We start from the raw sequence: 20,634 nt of genomic DNA, 5'->3' as shown, positions 1-20,634 counted from the left end.
CAAAAACAGATGAAATCCTTTAATACGAAACAAGATTTTAAAGTTTGTGCAGACTAGTACTCTGGTAGTGAAACCATCTTCGAAATATATCTTTTTTCAACATAGAATTGATGGTTTTGTGTTTTCAATATGAATTAGCAATTTATGTGTTTCCAATATGGAGTTGTCAGTCATAAGATCGATCACTACACGCTTTTGGCCTCGTACCCTGCTTCAGTGCGTAATTTTACCGAAAAATGGTCTAAAAATCAATAATTTACTCGTAACTTTTTTTCTGTTCATTTTTAAGACAAAGTTCTGTGGAAGTGAGATAGAAACTTGTTGCTTCCGCATCTTTTGAGCCCAAAATCAGCTTTCTAGCGGAAGCGGTCATCAATATATAGCGAAATTAGCTATTTTTGGCTCGTTCGGTGCAATTGCACGACCACTAGAGGGTGCACGAGCCCAAAATTATTACAGATATTATTTTTTTTTAATTTGGCACCACATATCAAGTGTCCGTTTTGAAATTCAAAATTTTCCATTTTTCACTCCACCCTACTGCCTAAGACAGACTTAGATGCAATATAGGTTGCCCGGTTTCGCCCTCAATTTGGCTATCAATCAACACTATTTAATTCATTTCCAAAACTGATCAAATTTAGCATGGCAGGACAGAACGACGCCGTGCTCTCTGTAGTCACTACCAGCATCGGGATTAGTCTCAGTGCAACCTACCTTGAAATTAATTGATGTCCTGTTCAATGTTTTTTTGTTATTTTCAAAAAAGTTTGGGGAAGTTTGTCAGCAATGTAAAAGACTAAACAACTGGAATGCGGATTCAATATTGGCGTAAGATATACCTCATGTATACTATTAGATCAGGGGTGGGCAGCCCGTACGGCAGCATGCGGCCGTAGAAGGGAATTTGTGCGGCCGTCGACGCCTAATTCAATTAGTATGTGTTGGCAGCCGTAGACATGCAAATTGCAGTTACGAATTCACTCCCGAAATTGAGAGATTTTATTTAATCTTGAAATTTTATTCGCGCTCCGCGCAATTCAACAAGACAGGAATTTAATGCAGTAACGATTTTAATGCAGTAGCGCCCTTCTCACTTGGAGCAGGAATGAGAATCCTCAAGAAATGACAATTCATTCGCGGCTCTTGAAAAATGTTCGCGCTTCGCGCGACAATATGCACTCCCAGCAACTATTGATAACATTGCCACTCGCGATTTCGGTGCGTACTATAGGCCGTTGTGAAAAATACAATAGTCCGGAGTTCACCGGGAATGGATATGGACAGTTTACCATAGGTATTTTGCGTTCAGATCGTTCATTGCGGCTATGCCCAGGAATGTGGCCTTAGGCCACATAAGTAATCGAAATGCGGCCATGATTAGCAAGAAGGTTGCCCACCTCTGTATTAGATGATGTGCTCTTTTTGACATGGCGATAAATGTAGGGGAGGGTCAGGGGGGCGCGATTTTTTTGACCATCGCCAAGGGGGGCGCGTGTCAAAAAAGGTTGAGAACCGCTGCATTACAGGGTAGGATTTGGAATTTGGATTGTATATTCATATTGGTAAGAACAATGTATATCATCAATTATATCACAGAATATGACACTAGGTAGGATTTGTAATGGTGATCACTGATGTTATTCAAGTACATAGCAGACATATTCAAAATCCCCTAATTTACTCGTCAAGTAGTAGTTTTCTGATCGTCTTCAGAGCATGTGAAAATTAATTAAGTGGAAAATTGAACATTTTGAAGCAAAATTGATTTCAAGGCAACCTATATACCTACGTAACTTGCATTTGGCATCAGCTCGCTAAAAATGCATTCCTGTGCTTAGCCGAACGAGGTCAGAGAAAAAACATGCTTGAAATTGACTTTTGTGCATCTACGCAACATCTACACACTAACAATGTTTGGACTGCGGTCTCTAAACATTTTAGCTGCGTTACAGAATTTCATCTCCACCGTATTTGTAACATGAAATTCCGTAAAACACACTTGACTTATCGCATACTTCCCGACGATCCATCCTAACACCTTGCCGTCCGGTTCCGAAATTGAATCGCGGCCAAAATTGAATCGTAAATTGACATTGTCACAGTGTTAATGAGTCGCTGCTACTTCAAAGTCCTCAGGCCTACTTGTGACATTGTCGGTGGTATGGCGAGCATGATACTTTGATCGTGGTTTGGACCGGTTCAATTTGTAATGTGGCGTTGTTAACATCGCACGCTATGCTTAGGTTGACGAGAATGAGAAGCAAGGGCCTGTCTAAGCCTCGACCTTTTACTATATCATTAGGTTATAGTGCTTTGGGTAAGATAGAACTAAAAGTAGACTTGGAATGTCTGTAGATTGTGTATTAGCTAATTGGAAGATTTCCCTTCAGATACAGAGTTTTTGGAGGCGTTTGAATCGCCTTCTACAGCAAGGTCCAGACGTGGTTTTGTTCTTCAGGGCTATGAAGACGAGGTATGTTTAGTGCGTTTTTTTTTTCGGGCCCATGTCATTGTTCTGGAAGAACCTCTTTTGTGATTTTGTTGTAAAACATGACGTTTCAGGGCTATTAGGCTATGTTGTGGCCTGTCTGTTTACTGATTGCGTGTGATGTTACTTGGTGAAGCAAATAATCCCTCTCTTTTTATATCGATTTTTCTGTCTGTTGATTATTGTTATAAGGGGTAACGTTGTATGGTCGTATCATTAAATTCATATCCATTTACGACAGTGCTTCCCAACCTTTTTTCTTTTATTCCCCACTTCTGATTTTATCAGGTCCTTATTACCCACAAACTTAATTCCCTCTATTGAACCCTTAAAATGCTCCCTCCTATAAAATTCAGTTAGACTTTGTTTCACTACGGTACGTCTGACAGTAGGCATGCACAATCGCCTTTTACTGCAACATAAAACTTCTTGTGTTTGTACTAAACGTGTTTTTGACCCCAATATTGGTTATCCGGAGTTCGAAATCAGTTTTTGTAGGCAACACCCACAAAATTACTGACACATCTATTTCAGACCAGTGAACTAGTAACCGTAATCGTGGTGTTATGTCGCTGTACTTATGAGTAGAGTGCATGTAGTTATTTTGCAAGTGCGTCTGTATCCCACCAGAAATCTTTAAATTCCCCACTAGAGGGTAATTCCCCACCGGTTGGGAACCACTGATTTATGAAAATGTCAAGATATTGAGCGGCGTTACATCGTAGCCAATAGCCGAGAAGTCGCTTTTTTCATAAATTTGAATTTACAAACAAATTGCAATGTCGACTGTACCGGTATTCGCTGTGCGACCTCTTATCTGTGACTTAGCAATGTTCAAGTTTTTTCACACAAAAATGTTCACCGGGCCCTCCCAAATTGCCTTTCCTGATACGCCTACTGTGATATCTTTATTTTATATGGCTAATCAGAGGTACGAATGTACCAGGGTAGATGATGTGATGCTCATTTCGGTTCTATGCGTACAATGGTTCTTTTTGGTTGGACACGATCAATAAATTATGCTTTTTAAATTGATTGGCCAGTCTTGCATTAGAATAGTTGTCCTGTGGCGGCGTTTAAGCATATATCAAGCATTCATCAAGTAGTACCATGCGTTAGTAGACTTGCAAGCTCAGTTTCGCCGGCAGAGCTACATTTAAAATCTGTTTAATCCTTTCAATCGTATTCGTCCTTAGTTTCCAGACCATCTGGATCCGTTCGGTGTTGAGGATCATTCAACCCCTCATCCGGTACGAACGCCCCATCCTCAGCACGAGGAAGCTTTGGAAACGACATCGGATGTGAGTGCACATTGTTGGATATTTAAATTTGGCTATTTCGATGGTCACTAGGATTAAACACCTGTGAACACACAAATGCATAGGGGTAGCATCACTTATTGAGTAAGTACCGAAAAGTATTTGAGCGCCCTTGCTTTTAGAGCACTGGCGAGGAGGACGAAGAGGAAAGCGATGAGGATGACCGAGGATCCTCGCCGAGCAGAAGGCCGCACAGTTGGCATTCTGTCGAAAAACTCAATGAAAGCAAACCGGACGTCATACCGAAAGCGGATGTGATATCTCATAAACGAAGGTAGGAAGGTACGCGGACGCGGTAAGCGACACGCGATTACGTCGGTATCTCTATACAGCCAAAGCTACCAGGGCAACGAATTATTGCGGGTCTCGCCTGAACGACAAGTTGAGCTGACGCCGGAAGAAAAAGCAGAGCAAGCGGTATGTCTATCGTTGCTCCTTATTTCTAGCTGGTAGTGGAAGCCATTTCTATAACTGAAACACTCAGTCAATCCATGTCCCGTTCCCGAATGTGGATTCCTGCACCAGGCTATCATGGGAAGTTCACAGTACTAATTGTCAACACTACCCACACCATATCTCAACACAATTTCCAAATCTTCTTGGTTTCGTCGAATGACAGTATTTGTCGGGATTCTCCAAAGCATAAATATTTAGCCTATGTCTCTATATACAAAACTCAACACCCAAGCATTGAGTTACTGCCGTGCGGAACGAGTTATTTACCTCAGGGTGTTCTGTCTAATCGTGATAAGGTCGCAGCAAATTCTCGTGTTTTGAAATGTTCACGCTCTCTGGCTCATGCGCTCCTGGATTTATCTGTAGTTGCACCAAATGTCTGTGCAAAAATCTGACGGATCGCTTATTTTGATTTCTGAACAAACACAGGAATGGTTGACTGATTAATGATTATTATATGATAAATAGCCAGAGCACCACTTTCCTGTGACGTAAGGTTGGGCAGTGGGCTGACCGTCATGTTTATTGCATCACAACACAACAACTCGCGACAAGTACAAAAGTTTTGCTTACTCTCTCGTGTAGTAGATGCCAGGGTTGTAATGACACAAGTCATGACTCGACTCGAGTCACGTTTTTCAGATGACTCGACTTGACTCGAGTCATTTTCTCAAAACACGGAAATGACTCGACTCGAGTCAATTTTACTATTGACTCGACTTGGACTCGAGTCATTGCGCATGACTCGAACCAAGTCATATGACTCGAGACTCAGACGGCCAAGACCAACGTTTCATTGTAATTTCGAGGAACAGTAAAGTAATCACACTATTGGGATTTCGTCTATAGGTACTGGTACTTGAAAATGCGTCCAGAAACTGCTAAAAATGACGAAAATTAGTATATTATAAATGCGAACCATTCGATATCACCAAACAGAGTTATAAAAAGTGGCTTTAACAAGCCTTCATTTTTTTTTCATTTGATCATCACTGGTTCTTTCTCTGGGCGTTTTGCGAAATATGCCGTAAGAACATCAACACTCATCTGAATACGTCACCGGGGTGATGCTATAATCAGTTTTTTGAATTAGATTCGAGCGACCTGTTGGTTCTTAATATAACGTTTCAAATGATAGGAGTTGAATGATTTCTAACGTGACGCATCCGCATGCATCTCCTGTTAATCAGCACTCGGATTTGTTCTGTACACGATAATTAATTTTGCATGTCTAATTTACTAGACGGCATTTTCTCCTTTTAGGACACAATCGCGTCGCCAGCAATACGGAGAGTACGTCAGCACAGGAACAACAATAGTGTATTTGCTGTCGTAGGTAAGGCGGTTGATTAATATTTTAGACATTGATTGGTCGCTGATATCTGTTCTGTGACGTGGGCGTGTTATGTCACAGCGTCTCCGAGCACTTCATAAGACCTTCGGTGTGCCGTTACCAATCAGAACTGATTTGGTTTTGGTGAGACCAGGGCAAGTGCTGCTGCTATGTTAAACTTGTCATGCCCTGTGCTGATCACAGCGTGTGATGCAGTGATTTCCGTAGACTCACCTGTACACAGTGTGCAGTGACTGCCATCCGCATAAGGAACTGGTTAATTTTTGGTGTATCTTGTCTTTGTGTTGAGCCCTGAAAAGGTTCGAATGTAACTTATTTCTTGTCTCTTTGAGACCATTTTTGTCACCCGCTCGGCATATGAACATCGTTTCCTCTAAATTTTAAAACTGCCATATCGATATGCTGAGCTACCAGTGCAAGTATTACAATTTTACGCCACGATTTTTGTCTTGCTAAGGCTATTTCAAGATATTTAATTAAGCAAACCTGTTAGATTTCGAGAACCCGCATTTGTAGAAGCATTTTCAGTTATGATTCGCCAACATTTGAACCGGATTCTTCATGGTAGCTATTAAGTAACCCGTTGGAATTATGAAATGATATTCACTCCGTATTTTTACTTACAGGTCAAGAGAACGTGAGTATGGTTTTATTTTGCTGTTGTTCCCCCACAGTTTATCGGTCTGTTTCGAGGTTTATTCAATTCCATCAATATTACTGTCCACACAAGTTGAGAAATGACAAACAGCTCGAATTCAGCAACAGCTGTTGTGTGAAAAAGTTAGCGAATTATTGAAATCACGTTACTTGGAAAAGCTATCTCATTGCCACTTCCACATTACTGACTACAACATATTTCCATGTGGACTTTGTTCAAGAGTTCATTAACAGTGGCTTAACTCATGGTTAGCAGTGTTGCTCAATAGCACTTGAGAACACTCCAGTCAAATTATTGAATCACCGCCAATTTTCGCACAGACTGAATGCCACTCTTGGTATGATGTCGCAACATGGAGGATAAATTTCAACGGTGGGATAATACCGAAGGTCCAAAGTGATTACCTCAATTCTATTATATCTGCGGATATTTTTAGATTCAGTTGGATGCAAGTATTTCACAAAATGTCCGATTGCCAAATCTTGTCTCTAGTAGCAGAATATTAAGTGCAATTGAGTCAAGTCTGTGAACATTTCGCTGCCCTTTTGGAAAATTCTAACAGCGCTATGTTCAATGTAGTGTTGCCTTGCTCTGACCGATTTACTTTCGATAAGGACAATGTGAGATGACAATATCCCATTACAGAGAGCTTTAAAAGTGCGCTCGCTGGGCCCGGTGATGGCTAGTGTTAACAACAACAATAATGCAGTCGATGCAGGTAAGCTGTATACGCAGTATGAAACAACGCTATGTATATTGTACAACCGTGATATATTTTGCGTTAACTGAATTTTAGTGCATATGTGGGTTACCATCACTGGTGGTATAAATTGTCACTGCTCACTGATGTTACCACAATAGTAGGACCATGTCCGAAATTTGTAATTCTGATCCAGGGTTGTAACCAAGTCACAAGGCTCCGAGTCACAAGTCCATCTCACTTTTATAGTTTTGACTCGAGTCAAGTCGAGTCATGTTCAATTCACCACCGAGTCAAGTCCGAGTCCAAGTAAGCGAGCAGAGGGTCGAGTCCGAGTTCAAGTCGCTGTGTTGATTGCCCAGTTTCCCGTTAACTTCTTGTTAAACCCACTTTTTATAACTCTGTTAGGCGATATCGAATGGTTCGCATTTATAATATACTAATTTTCCTCACTTTTAGCAGTTTCTGGTCACGTTTTCAATTACCAGTACCAACAGACGAAGTCTGAATAGTGTGGTTACTTTACTATTCTTCGAAATCACAATGAAATGTCGATCTTGGCTGTCTGAGTGTCGAGTCATATGACTTGGTTCAAGTCTTGCGCAATGACTCGAGTTCAAGTCAAGTCAATACAAAGACTGGCTCGAGTCGAGTAATTTCCGTATTTTGAGAAAATGACTTGAGTCAAGTCGAGTCATCATAAAATCGTGACTCGAGTCATTACAACCCTGTTCTGATCATCTGCAATTCTGGACTTCAATGCCATTTACTTTCTGTAGTCGATTTTACTGGTTCTAATTCACCCACTGCTGATGTCACACAAGACAATAATGTGAATCTAGGACTATTTTCATTCGAAAATATCATTCCGAGGCCTATACGCAATTCGCAGTATACCACTAGTAACTCACTACCTAGTTTTAGGTGTGATTGCATTTGCATATCTCGTTATTTACTAACCAACTTTCGTGTTTTTAGATCGAAGATTCACTTTTAGCGAAGGAACGCTGCCACCGTAAGATTATTTTCTAACTTTTTTGTACGGTTGACTGCCAGTGAATGCTTACGTTGTATTGCTTTGTGTTTGCGTGCGTGTGTGATCCTTCGCTTGCATACAGTAGGCTAGCTTACTTGTAGATAGTTCACTCGGTGTGATGCTTGTTGTGTTTGCTGCAATGTCCGTGTTACGACGAATGTGTCTCGGCGCCATTATCAGGTATTTATTATCACGCAGCAACCATCGCGAGTACATTGCTGCACTGCAAGAGTTACAACGCCGACATGAGTATGTTTGTTTGTAGACTGCGAGCATGCACTGCTAGTAGTAGTTTTGAAACTGCAATCGTAGTAGTGTTTGCGACTTTGCATTGCCTGCGTAACATTCGCCACCCTACGGTGGCATATTCCTACTGTAGCTGATTTAGCATTGGATTTTGAAGTCCTGTGTCGTTTTGGGATGTAGCCTATGTAATTGAAGAGACACATACAATACACATAAGACTCTGTTAGCATTTTTTATATGTAGTTCACCTTAGAGTTGCCATCAAACTAAATTTTATAGGCATGGATAATAAGGATGCATTGCACTTGGCAACTGTGGCTTGTGAAAAGTCGGGAACCACTGCCTTACATAATAGTTGGCGCGATTTTATCAGTCTCAACTATGACACTGGGTGTCATTACACCTATATAGCATAGCATGGTTGTCATCTTTGAAATGTTTCGACTCGCTGCGTTTTTTTCGGGTCATTTTCAAGAATACGGCGTTTCCACTTAGGATGTTGTTTATGATTGTTGCACGTTCCTGACTTGCACATTATACTGACTGCATGGTCGTATTTAACTGTCAACAATATATAAGGTTGCTAACAAAACATTTTTCAATGTGCTGTACCCCTTTCAATGTCTCGCAACCTGGAATTTAGCAAATGTAAGATTGGTCAAACTAATCATTTATAAACCCTAGTAGGTGCAGCCGCGCATTTGTTTTTCGTCGTACTGTGGCGTGAAAATTAAATTCATCTGCTACTTGTTGATTTCTATATCGTGGTTGCAAAATTATGGTCGCTTATTGTCTTCTGTCACACACAAAAAAAGTTTTTTTATGATGATCGAACACCGCTATTGGACTGGAAAACGCTTCCTTCCACATTGGTTTTCATAGTTTCTATTTTTCTACAATGAATATGATCACACACCCGTGCTATTCCAGGCTATCTTAATGGGCATTTCTTAGGTGTTAGTGGTATTTGTCTTGTTGAGTTTGCCATCCAAGATTTCCTAAAATTTTCATGTGAAATGAAGAGAATTGAACAAGTTTACCTTGAAGAGATATACCAATTTTAAACACCGATTGTACTTGTCTCATATTTGTATTGTTGTCGTCTAATCTTGTCAATGTCAAATTAGCATGTCTGGCACAGTTTTCGACCGACCAAATGGTTGTGGTGCAAATATTCTGCCTGCTTCCCAGCTGGGGAAAGTGTGGATTTCATATTTGCATGTCGCGTGCGGTTTGAGAATTTTTACACACTCGTAATTTGCATCGGCACGTTTCGCACAACCCATACCGCGAGTTAGTTAATAAACCAACGACATTTACTCACACGCTACCGCTTCTGCATGGACAGCGAAATGATTGAGAAAACCGACGGAACGGAGGATTACAGTGAATCACGTAATGCTACCCAGAAAATGTCGTTGTCAGAGTTTTTGGCAGAGTAAGTTTCTTCTGAGACCGCGCCTCCTTGTCGTGATGTGCTTTGTGAGACGGGGTGGTCTCGGCTTCTATGTTAGGGTGATGACATTGAAACAACTTGGATCCGGTTGACTTCAACATGCATTAGACTTGATGCCGGTAGATTGCAGTTCCTGGGATAATCTGTGGGTGTGCTCGAAGCAATTTGCGGTTTGAGTCTGATATTCAAAGTCTCCGACTTGGTTAGACAGCCAAAGTATATTTTACAATATATCTTTCATTGGGCACTCAGTAAGTACTGGCTACTATCTGACTTGACCGCTTTATTTCTGTGAGGAAACTAACATTAGGCCTCCTTGCATCCACACTCTATACCTTAGCACTGGGATTGCTTTGCAAATCTGTACAAACCAACCAACACATCTAATGATAATTGAATGATGTGGTGTTGATATAATTGTGGTGTCAGGTGCAAACTTCCATGATTGCCATGTACAATGATTATTGAATTTTTTAAATGTTTTTGTTGGTGATTTACACTGTATCTGATGTTGGATCCCTACTATAGTTTGCTTTTGGATGCATAACACTGTTCAAATATTTTAGCAGTTCATTCTGTGTTCTTATTTGAAACTAATTTTGCTACACTTTTTTTTTAATATGTAGGCCTATAGCATCTGGATCAATTGATGTAATGTCATGAGACCAGACTAGGCAACCAAGATTACTCAACACTCTATGCCAAATCACAAATTGCTGGCATTGATTCCTAATGAGTATCTCCTACAAAAGCAAAATAATTTATTGTGGTGAATTGCAAACTCGATTGAAGTCTTGTTTCCTTCTAATCAATGACTATCAATCTTAGCTCATGTCATTAAATTTTTTCCACATCCATCAAGAATATGCTGGTGACCTAATTCTTTGTATGAACTACCTGTATTGCTGGAATAAATATTACTATCAATATTTATATTAAAGTTTGCATTAACATTTGTTGGGTAAAGGAATAACTGTTGGAGTGAACATAAATATTTTTATGTTTATTGAAAACTTTCTGGCAAAAGTAGCTATATTTCATGTTTCTTGGCACATTTGTCAATTGCGTTCTGTATTGTTCACTTTTGTAATATTCATAGGTCATAATGCTTCCAGGAAATCTAGCTGTGAGGCGTCATCGAAAAATTTACCAAATAGACTAACTAGTCTGTAGCAAAATTTGCATCTCAATTTACATTGGCATGGTTTTTTTTTGTTGTGGTGCGTAGTAACCGGCAAAGTAACACACAAAATGGTGTTTCATAGTTAGTTGTAGTAGGTAACTGTAGAAATAATAAACTCAAATTTAGCGTTGCATTATTTTTTGCAGCTGGAGAAATAACACTTGAAATATATGTTTATTAGTATTTATTGTAGAAGCCGGAGAAGTAACAAGCAAGTTCATCAATATAAATCCTATCCTAATTTTCGCTCGTTTGTAATGCAGCCCTACTAATTTCGATGTCGACGAAGACTCTCCGAGCAAACGTGGCAAGCCGCCGCCACCTGCCGTGCCTCCCAAGCCGCAAGTGCCACTGAAACCGGACGGACAGCCGTCGAAGAACAAAGTGTCACGGAAAATTAGCTTCCTCACGAAAATGAGAGGCAGTCAACGGCCGAAGGTACGTATGAAGTACGGATGCGAGGACCTGAATGTATATTTGTGGGTATTGTGTAATATTTTGTTCTTCAATACAAAACTAACATGCGTGTTTGGTAGACTTTGAAGTTGTACGTTGCAATTAGTGTATAGTTGTTTATGAAATGTCATGTATATGCTTAGTATGCTGAAGAGGAGGCATATTGACGGTCTGTACTAGAATTTGACTTCCATAGTGCCGATTTTTATTCTCTCTTCTATTGTTATGCAGGAAGTGTTTTGTCCATGAACTGACCCTGCCATTAGTTCTGATTTATGAGGTTCAGTCTCCGTGAACATGGACAAATATCATCATCAACCCTGGCAATTTTGAAATGCGAGTTCTTCCCCTAATTTCAAGAATATTGTATTGATGAATTGCGTTATTGTCTTAACCCAGGGCTGGCCAACCTTTTCAGCCAAAGGGCCACATTCGATTGACGAATTTTTGCGCGGGCCACCATCTGCGCCAAGCGCGAAAATTTTTTAAAGTTCATGGGTCAATAATATTGCCACTTGACTATGTTGCGGGCCTGCTGTATATCGTTAGGATAAGTTTGCGAGGGCTGGGCTATTCGGCACATGGACATATCGATATCGAAAGCTGCGATCAACATGCGTTAATCATTTCGTGCCTAGGTTTCATAGTCGACGGTCTTACTGCGAGCGCAAACGCAAGGTCGCATATGTTGAACGACACTTTGTCTCGTAATCGCGAATATAGTTAGACTCAATCTGATACATTGGGTGTTCTTCAATTTTCACAAAAGGGCAACAATTTTAAAAACAAGAAATCGAGTGACAACATATTGCGCTAAGCTTGTAGAAATTTTTTACCTTTGATAAATCTATCGCAAATTATTCTGCTGTATTGTAGTGTACGAAGATATAGGCTACCAATATGTGAATGGTTGATGGATCTGTCAATGAGTCGAAACTGATATTTTATTCATCGCATCTCAAGTGTTGCGACCAGACTAATAAAATTTTTGGTTGGCCTTGCAAGTTCACAATTTGTGCGATCCATGTTTGATGATATTAGAAATTTCGGAAATTACCTCGCGGGCCACTCAAAACCATCTCGCGGGCCACGGGTTGGCCGGCCCTGTCTTAACCCTACGTGATATTGCTGTATGGTTTACCACTTACCGGTGAATACGGCATATTTAATTCGGAACTAGGTGACTCCTAATCCTAACCTACCCTTACCATAACCCTTAACACTCACACTTAAACCGAATACACTATCATTCACATACATACCGAGTGCCGAATTCGCCAAGTGCCCTATAATCGCAATTCACGCTTATTATTCAATATACAATTGAATAGTATATTCATATGGAAATAAACCCGAATATTTTCGGCTGACACTCGTCAGGGGTAATCGTCAGCAACTGTCAGCAACCCCTGACGAGTGTCAGCCGAAAATATTCGGGTTTATTTCAATATGAATATACTATTCAATTGTATATTGAAGTTCTGTACCTCCAAGAAGCTTATTATTCAGTGAAACATTCATTTTCTTATTTAATATTTCATATTAATTTATTGCTTTCATAATAATAGTAATAGTTATTACATTTCTAATGCCAAATTAACTAATGCGTGTCCTTTGCGCACAGAGTTTCTTACGAAATAGAAGGCCCGTTTACGTGACATTACGTGATTCTTGTCGTTAGTGATACTCCTGGCCGCCTGGTAATATATGTTGACATTGCCTGGCTAATCTCATTCTGAGCGTGTTGCAATCTTTCCGTACTCGATCTGGATCATGGATTTTGTCATTAATAACCCTTCCCGTTTAAATTGTGTGTAGGTGAAGAAACCGGGCGACTCCAAGAATGGGGCTTCTGGCGGAAGGACTCTGACCGTTGAAGGTAAGAAGCTCTTTCAACGCTTCTATGGTGTGGCGGGCCTACTGGTACTGCAATCGCGTGAAGAACATTATAGGCAGGCTTAGAGTCATACAGAATTAAGATGCGCTCTAGTCATTACCCTTACTTTGAAAGGCAGTCGACGTTAGACGTCACATGCAGGTTCGGCAAACGGTTTCGACTGGCTGCCTTCGTCGGATAGCAGAATAGCTGAACTCGTGTAAATGCGGCCACCGTTAGCGGGCGCTGTTGTTCAACGCTACACTTACCAAGCTAGGCATGTGGTGGATAGGGAAGTTTATATCAATTTGTCAGTTTATCTTTGAGTTTGTCGCCGCAATTTTCAAGTTATTAGCATCGGAATAGTTTTCTCTTTGTCCAAGATCTGAGAGAGATGCGTATATAGCACCTGATTTCGTGTGGAATCTGCGTTTTCTGCCTGAATGTAATCGATTATGATTACTTCAAATCGCGCGATCGCGATTACAATTACAACCAAATTTCGCAGTAATCCGTTGCAGTTATGATTGCATCGACATTTAATCACGATAAGTCGCGATTTCGTTTATATAATAAGGATATCTCAAGCCACCATTATAAAAAGACAGCTTGTGCAATGAATACGATTCGGAACGGCGCCCTAAATGCGCAATGAGCACAGCTAATATTTGAAGTGATGAATAATGATAATGGTAATGAATAACGATACATCGATGAACAATGAAGTTCACAAATCCGGCGTTTCTACCGTCAATAACTTGCCACAGCGCATTGTTTCTTTTTCAGTTTATGCTATAGTCCTTGTAAGACTGAAGAGTTTTGTAGTTGATTTTTTACAAAGCAATTGGTTATATATGCAAAATAAAGGACTACAATTACCAATACTTTGCATTTTTCCAAATATAATCGATTACAATCGCAAATCACGCTTGCCCCATGCCTGATCGTGACTGAAGCTTCGACCCGGCTTTTGTAGGCGGGTGTTCGCTATAACTAGTGTCCCCTTGTCGTCATTGCGGTTAACAACAGTCACGGCATTGCTGTCCTCACGCGATCACCTTTCTGAAAACAGTCCGATAATTGCCGGGCCGATATCGTTGGCACCCGTGCGTAAAGTAATATTATTTCTGACGAACAAATGTAGCGTGACCAGAGCGGTAGCGGTCTTGAATAGAAATGTAAGGTTTTGGTGTTATTATTGCCGATTGAAGTTTCCGAATGGTAGGGTGATGATAATAGTCTATACGGCTGTTTTACGTACGTACGCTGATAGTTGGGGCGTGCTCATGGCGGATTTGTTGAGCTCTTTCAGGCAGTTATGCTTTGAATTTGAGAGCAATGAAAGATACTATACCATAGTTTAATGTTTGGAATGCCAGCGCTATGCTTGCTAAGTCATCGACGTATGTTTGGAGATGATGAAGGGAGCTGTTGTACATGTTATTTATGTGTGATTTCATAAGCGGATGTTTTATATGTGGCGACAGTGGCGTGGATATATAAGTAACTTCGAAATGTAGTTAGGCAGTTTCTCGAACTTGTTGAATCAATACGCTACGTTGCCAGTGTAAACATTCCTGTTATGGCATCTTGTTCCGATCTTCATGCTGTATTTGGAAAGCCGCCGGGTCACGGTAGTACAAGCTTCTTCGGTGCATGTTTTCGGGACAACGTTACGAGTTTGTTCGGAAATAGCGGTAAATTGCGCGATAGATTTTCTCTCTTACGCGGAGTGCAGGCGATTATGTTCCAGAGAGAGTACTTTCGGTACCAATTTTAGCGAAACGATAACGCCGATCGCATTTTTATCAGATGGTCTCCATAGCGGGTTGCACTTACAGCGCAGGTAGTTTTTTTTTCGCGTGTCCGATATTAGTTATTGTTCGCGGTAGATTTACAGCTGCCTGATCATATCAGCTTTGGAGCGAAGTCAATTTGTCGGTTTCGTTTCTGTAAATCCGCGCGTTTTCGCTGCGATTTGAAGCGTGCGTCATGTATTGCTCATGATAGAGACGGGCTTGCGATTCTTTCGTGTTTTTCTATATTATCAGATTTGATCTGCACCGTTCGCATTCGCTCGTAATCCGACAATGGATTAGGGACCGTCGTTAACTCTTCAAGTAAAACGTGCTTTTTCCTTATTGTAGAATTTTCGGTTAGTTGCACACTTGTTTTATGCTGTGGATTGCGAACATTTACAAGTCTGCAACGGTGTTGCTAAAATTCGTCAACGATTCATGCTGAAAAACGCGTGGATAGGTGTCGAAACTGATCGTGTGGTTAATTTACATGCTGCATGCAGATGAGTAGATCTATGTATCATTTTGTGTCTACGAACAAAAAAAATCTGCCTTGGCTGTCGGGATTATAAACGTAAGCAGAGAAATCGACAGTGTCGTAGTTTTCGAAGCGTCCTTGTTTTGGTGTCTTGCAGTATGCTGGTTGTTATTAGGCGGGTGCTAGATCCCTTTCATGAGTCCAAGTACGCCATTTCTGCAAGATGTAGCAATTTACGTAACATACTTCTGACGACCGTTTCGAAGATTTGGGGTTAAGCGCAGTATTGTCAAACGCTACAACTGATATAACACTACAAGCAATTCGGATGAAATCACTTCGAATCGAGCTGCATTGCCGGCTTTTCAGTAAAGCTACCATTACGAAACTGACACGGCGTTTCTCGCAATACAGCTTTCACGCTACTCGCAAGCACAAATACAATTCCTCTCACTCTCAGTGAATTTGAATTAACGAAGCACTCCTTCTAATTTCATTTCTCCGTTATTTCAATCCGGGACATATCCGTTCCGGATCAGTTCCACTAATCTGAAGATAAAACTCGACGCCCTGTGCCCACGCCTTGACAAACTTATTAATATAATGGAATCATACCATCAACCAATAATTGTAATCATGATTATATAATTACAACGACAATGTTCAGACGCATGTTTGACTACGCATGCCGTATTAATGCGGTTATGCATCAGCATCACCGACAATTGGAACTTGGTCGTACCCACACTGCAGTGCATGTACCTTACATTGTACAATTGTCAGCTTCGCTAGTGATTTATGAGCTTCTAAATTTTTTTGCCAGTTTCTCCGTGTCACATCATACCATAATAACAGGATCTGATCCGATACACTTGTTTTTCGTAAGCCGATGCATCCCAGACTTCACAGAAATACTAGGCTTATTATCTGCCACAGAAACAAAGCTAGCGCGACGTCGCACAAACGCACGCGCGTCAATCATGTTGTTGTTCTTATGAATGGAAACGCTGATGAAAGTGACAGCGGTCGCAATGTTGCAGTAATAAGCTTTCAGTTGAGACATGATCGCTCCCGTGACCTTAGGAACCACTCTTAGTAACCAATAACGCCTCATCTAAGCGGCGCAGACTAAATGCGTATGATATATGATCTGGTTTGACGTCATTGCAGTAGCGGCGTGCCAGCTAGTGATCGGTAGTCGATACGTTTCCATCCTTGGAGTTGCTCGTCGTTTATGAGACACCAAATATGCGATAATAGGCTCTGGCTACCTGTTCGATCACGCGATATTTTGACGTTATTACGATCACGGTTCACGGTACGGGTATCCGCTGTTCCGGGAAGCTTGTTCTTTTCAATGTGTTGTGTTCTTATGTTGTCACGGGACAGGGTTGTTGGCGTGGACTCCCGTAGGTGTCGTTTTAATGGAGCTTCCGATTCGAGAACGCCTTGTTACCAGTGCTAGTGAGATACGATTCTTGCGATTGCGAGTACTTTAATTATACGCCAATTACCACTAATAGTTAATTTATTGACGGTGATCGTAGTTTCCATACAATTTTCCATTGTGGAATCGATGAAACCTCGATTAGTCTTATCGCAGCTTACGAAACATGCACCTTACTACAAAGCTACGCACGGTGATGGAAATTGCATATCTGTGAAATCATTTTGATGCAGCACTGGATTTGTATTCATATTTGGTCGAATAAAAGGTACATATTCGAACTTCCCTCGTCACTCATACTCTTATGACGTCATAACAGGTGATACTCAAATTATCGACTCGACTAGAAGCCTAAGCTCGATAGAATCGAATCTCTCATGTACTCTGTTTCGCCTAACCGTACTTGCGTCGAAATTAGGTCTTCTTGTTCATCCGGTCATTCGTATTATAGAGGTCGCCTCCGACAGGGATCAAAAGTTGATGGCACCCAAACATTCCGAGTAGCCTAACCGCGAAATTTGGGATGCGGATCACTTTCGCCCACTTCTGAAGTTAAAAAAGGCCCCAAATCCCAATGCCTGAATCCTAATTGTAATCCAACTTCGCAAGCTCTCATTTCAAATTGAAACCCATGCTTAGTGCTTACCTCTCGCGAATAAGCCTTCTGCGTACGACTGTTACGCGAACTTGGCATTGTGGTGTGGTTGGTCAATCAATTTTTTCACTTCCATTTTGGCTAACCTTGCAATGGTATTATAATCGTTGTTTGGTACTCGATCTGGGCTGTTATATTTATAGATTGTAGCCTAAGATTGGAACAATAGAGTCGCCTTTCATTATTTTGGTTTTCGGTTACTTCGCCATTATCATGTGAAAGTATCGTAATTGTGATCGCTACAGTAACGTTAGTTTTCGAAAACTATTTCCATTGTGCGGCTATGGGCTATCGCTTCATACTATGACGAGACAAAACCGGGGCCACGCAACGTTTTCATTTATAGATTACGTAATATCGATTGGGCCTTGTCGCCATTCCTATCTGGCAAATTCGCTTTGGCTTACTCTGGATATTTTCACGAGGTCATGGCCCACGAGGAGCCGTTACCACGCCCGTCCCGTCGGGATATATTATCAAATCATTGAAGTATGGGGAGGTGGGATTTCGGCCCGAACGCCAGTTTGAAACAACAACGAAACAGAACATAAATGATTCGTTTTAAAAGCGCGATGCATTGTTTCCATGTGTCCACTATAATCAGGCGGCGTAAAAGTCGCGCCTCGCGGATAAGCGCCCCTGGTTCAGTGTCTATTGAAGCGAATGTGTCAGTATTTATAGGCTCGAACGTTAGAGTCGAGAGACCGCATGATATGATATGATTGTTCTATGAGTTTTTGGCAACTTAACAATATCTACAATATCTTTCAACGTGGGTCTTGTGATAAGAGCGGCATGGCCCGATTTTGTTGGTTATGTGGTGGTAGTAGCAATGTTAACATGTTACCTTTTGATCAGTCGTTTAGCTATATTTAGGCGCGTAATTGGGAGATTATATACATCAGATAATGGTTCAAATGCATCATCATGAAACGCGGCGTTATCCCTGGTGGAAATGGGGCTGGAGCTGGAGCTATCGCGCGGTATCGAATATTTTGGTCTGGAATTATAGCAATGTCGAAGTGTCCGTGCTTTCGGATTATCGCTTACAGTTAGGATTTTGAGAAGTGAAATTGATTTTGGGTTGGGTTACATCGCTTTTATGAGATGAATGGTCAGATGAACCGCTTGAAATAGCTCTGGGATAGGGGTAACGAATATATTTTCGAAGATCGCACCCATTTCCATCGTCGGTAGTCGTTTTTCGTCCGTCGCGAAGATACATCTTCCAGTTTTTAAACTAGCCAGCGCATTGCCGTCATACGGACGCACTTGCAATATTGTTCTTTAAGCAGCTTAGCAGCTGTATAGATTTCACACAAGAATACCGATGCGGGTTTCGCGCCATTACCATAGCGTAATCAAAACGCCAAACCACGCTCTGGGTCAATAACCCGTTATCCCAATTTCGCGATCGATTCGAATTTGGAAACGCGCCGTCGCATGCGCCCCGTGAAATGCGACATCAGTCCCGCGTTTCGCAGTGACCAGATCGCGCTGTGGTTGTTGTAAATACGCGGGAGCGGCATATGTCGCGCGTCCGCATTACATGCGTCGCAATGCGATTGATTCGAAGTCGGGATGTTCTCTCGACTCGGCATGTTAGCGATCGATTGAATTGATTGGCGTTATTGAAAATTCCGCCTTCGCGCGTGCGTCATTCGCGATTGATAGACGGAATTCGCGGTATTGCGGACTCTACAATGCGCGATCTTTATCTAGTCAATACAACTATATTTCCCGGTACGCATCGCTCGCGTTGACTTGTCTCTTCCGCTCGAATCTGGCCGGCGAGTGTGATCGCGTGTTTTATTTTAGCTACCCGTGGTGTCTGAAGGTTTAGGACGATTGAGAATGTTATCAGATGCACTTGGATGTACTCGAGAAGTCTTAGGCAGTGAAGCAGGGTTTATCCCGTATTAGAGATGATTATGAAAGATTGCCGCGCGCCTCTACGGGAATTCATTACACAGTAGCACTTCGCATTTCATGTGGCCTGCCCTGTTCAGTTGGTCACGAATATTGAATTACTTCCTACTGCTTGCTATTCCCGATCAGCAAGTGAAAACGTTTAAAAAATATTTTCAAAACGGGTGCTACCAATGTCTGGTGCACATTACACGCAGAATGTATTTGCCCGGAGCACACGTCCATACAACTGTAGTTAGGTTAGGTTTTTCTGAGTTTTATGTCCGATTATAATAAATATAATGATAATTATCATGAGAATTTAACGCGAGCGCTTGTGGGGGTTTTAAAGTCGTGATTGATACTCTACAGCTGTTTGTGCAGTAAGTTGTCTCTCAAACACCATCCCATATTTGTTGACCGTCCTCGCGTTATATCACTGGACCACGGGCCGCCCGCCACACGCCATAGCGGGTTACCTAGCAACTTACTTGAAGGGTACCTACCTACGAATCAATCCTTACGTTTTTGCGGCAGCATATTTGCCGTTGCTAGCTAGCGAACCGTGCGCTTTACAAATTGTCTCGCTAATTTCTGTCCGGAATAGAGATTGATCGTATAGCTGCGGAAGCGGCTACATTTTCTGGTTGTCGTGGTGTTGTTGTTTGAAGCGAATTCCGTTGCAATTTGCTGCTTTTCCTGTGTTGATGAATTGGCGTACAACGGCTCTATAAGTATCTACGCGCGGGTCACGACCCGAACACTCATTCTATAACTTCTGCATCAGCCTCGGCCCTGCGAACTAATTCACAATAGCTTTGTAATTTATTGACCGAATCGTGTTGGTTTCGGATGCGAAGCTTGCATTTTGGGTTTGTCATTGAAACCCAATAATAACCGTTAGGTACGGCGTTAGAGCTAACAACCTAAGAATGCCTATATTCTTCATGGTTTCTCCGAGCTAGGGTCGCTGGGTCAATAACATTGCTGTCCGGCCAGGTTGAATCTAGTTGGTAACAAAGACTAGAATTTAATGTCGCGTATATGGCAAGGTAGAAGACTGGTCTCTTTAGCATCTAGATTCGAGAAGTGAAGTGGATGCCTTGTATGTACTTG

At 41.5% G+C, this 20,634-nt stretch overlaps 2 protein-coding genes across 8 annotated transcripts in view; one reads left to right on the top strand and one right to left on the bottom strand.

The window, feature by feature from the left end:
• LOC145446521 (uncharacterized) overlaps positions 1-20,634 on the bottom strand; it is a 271,204-nt gene that overhangs the window by 151,318 nt on the left and 99,252 nt on the right. The gene's annotated exons all lie outside the window — the stretch shown is intronic.
• LOC145446772 (rho guanine nucleotide exchange factor 28-like) overlaps positions 1-20,634 on the top strand; it is an 89,209-nt gene that overhangs the window by 24,970 nt on the left and 43,605 nt on the right. For 2 of the 6 annotated variants that reach the window (XM_080325134.1, XM_080325133.1), the window contains exons 10-21: positions 2,394-2,476; positions 3,688-3,792; positions 3,933-4,084; positions 4,143-4,227; positions 5,530-5,602; positions 6,247-6,257; positions 6,924-6,996; positions 7,957-7,993; positions 8,213-8,263; positions 9,609-9,698; positions 11,163-11,337; positions 13,174-13,234. In XM_080325134.1, coding sequence (XP_080181260.1) covers positions 2,394-2,476; positions 3,688-3,792; positions 3,933-4,084; positions 4,143-4,227; positions 5,530-5,602; positions 6,247-6,257; positions 6,924-6,996; positions 7,957-7,993; positions 8,213-8,263; positions 9,609-9,698; positions 11,163-11,337; positions 13,174-13,234 — 996 coding nt within the window. Of the gene's footprint in view, positions 1-1,640; positions 2,321-2,393; positions 2,477-3,687; positions 3,793-3,932; positions 4,085-4,142; positions 4,228-5,529; positions 5,603-6,246; positions 6,258-6,923; positions 6,997-7,956; positions 7,994-8,212; positions 8,264-9,608; positions 9,699-11,162; positions 11,338-13,173; positions 13,235-20,634 lie in introns of those variants that run through there. The other 4 variants (XM_080325139.1, XM_080325135.1, XM_080325137.1 and 1 more) reach the window with 4 other exon arrangements.

Source organism: Botryllus schlosseri, chromosome 9, assembly GCF_051294905.1.
Source record: "Botryllus schlosseri isolate E-star chromosome 9, Bs_hap1, whole genome shotgun sequence".
NCBI lineage: Eukaryota > Metazoa > Chordata > Ascidiacea > Stolidobranchia > Styelidae > Botryllus > Botryllus schlosseri.
Note: the sequence above shows the minus strand (reverse complement) of the source record. Positions and strands in the feature narration are given on the sequence as shown.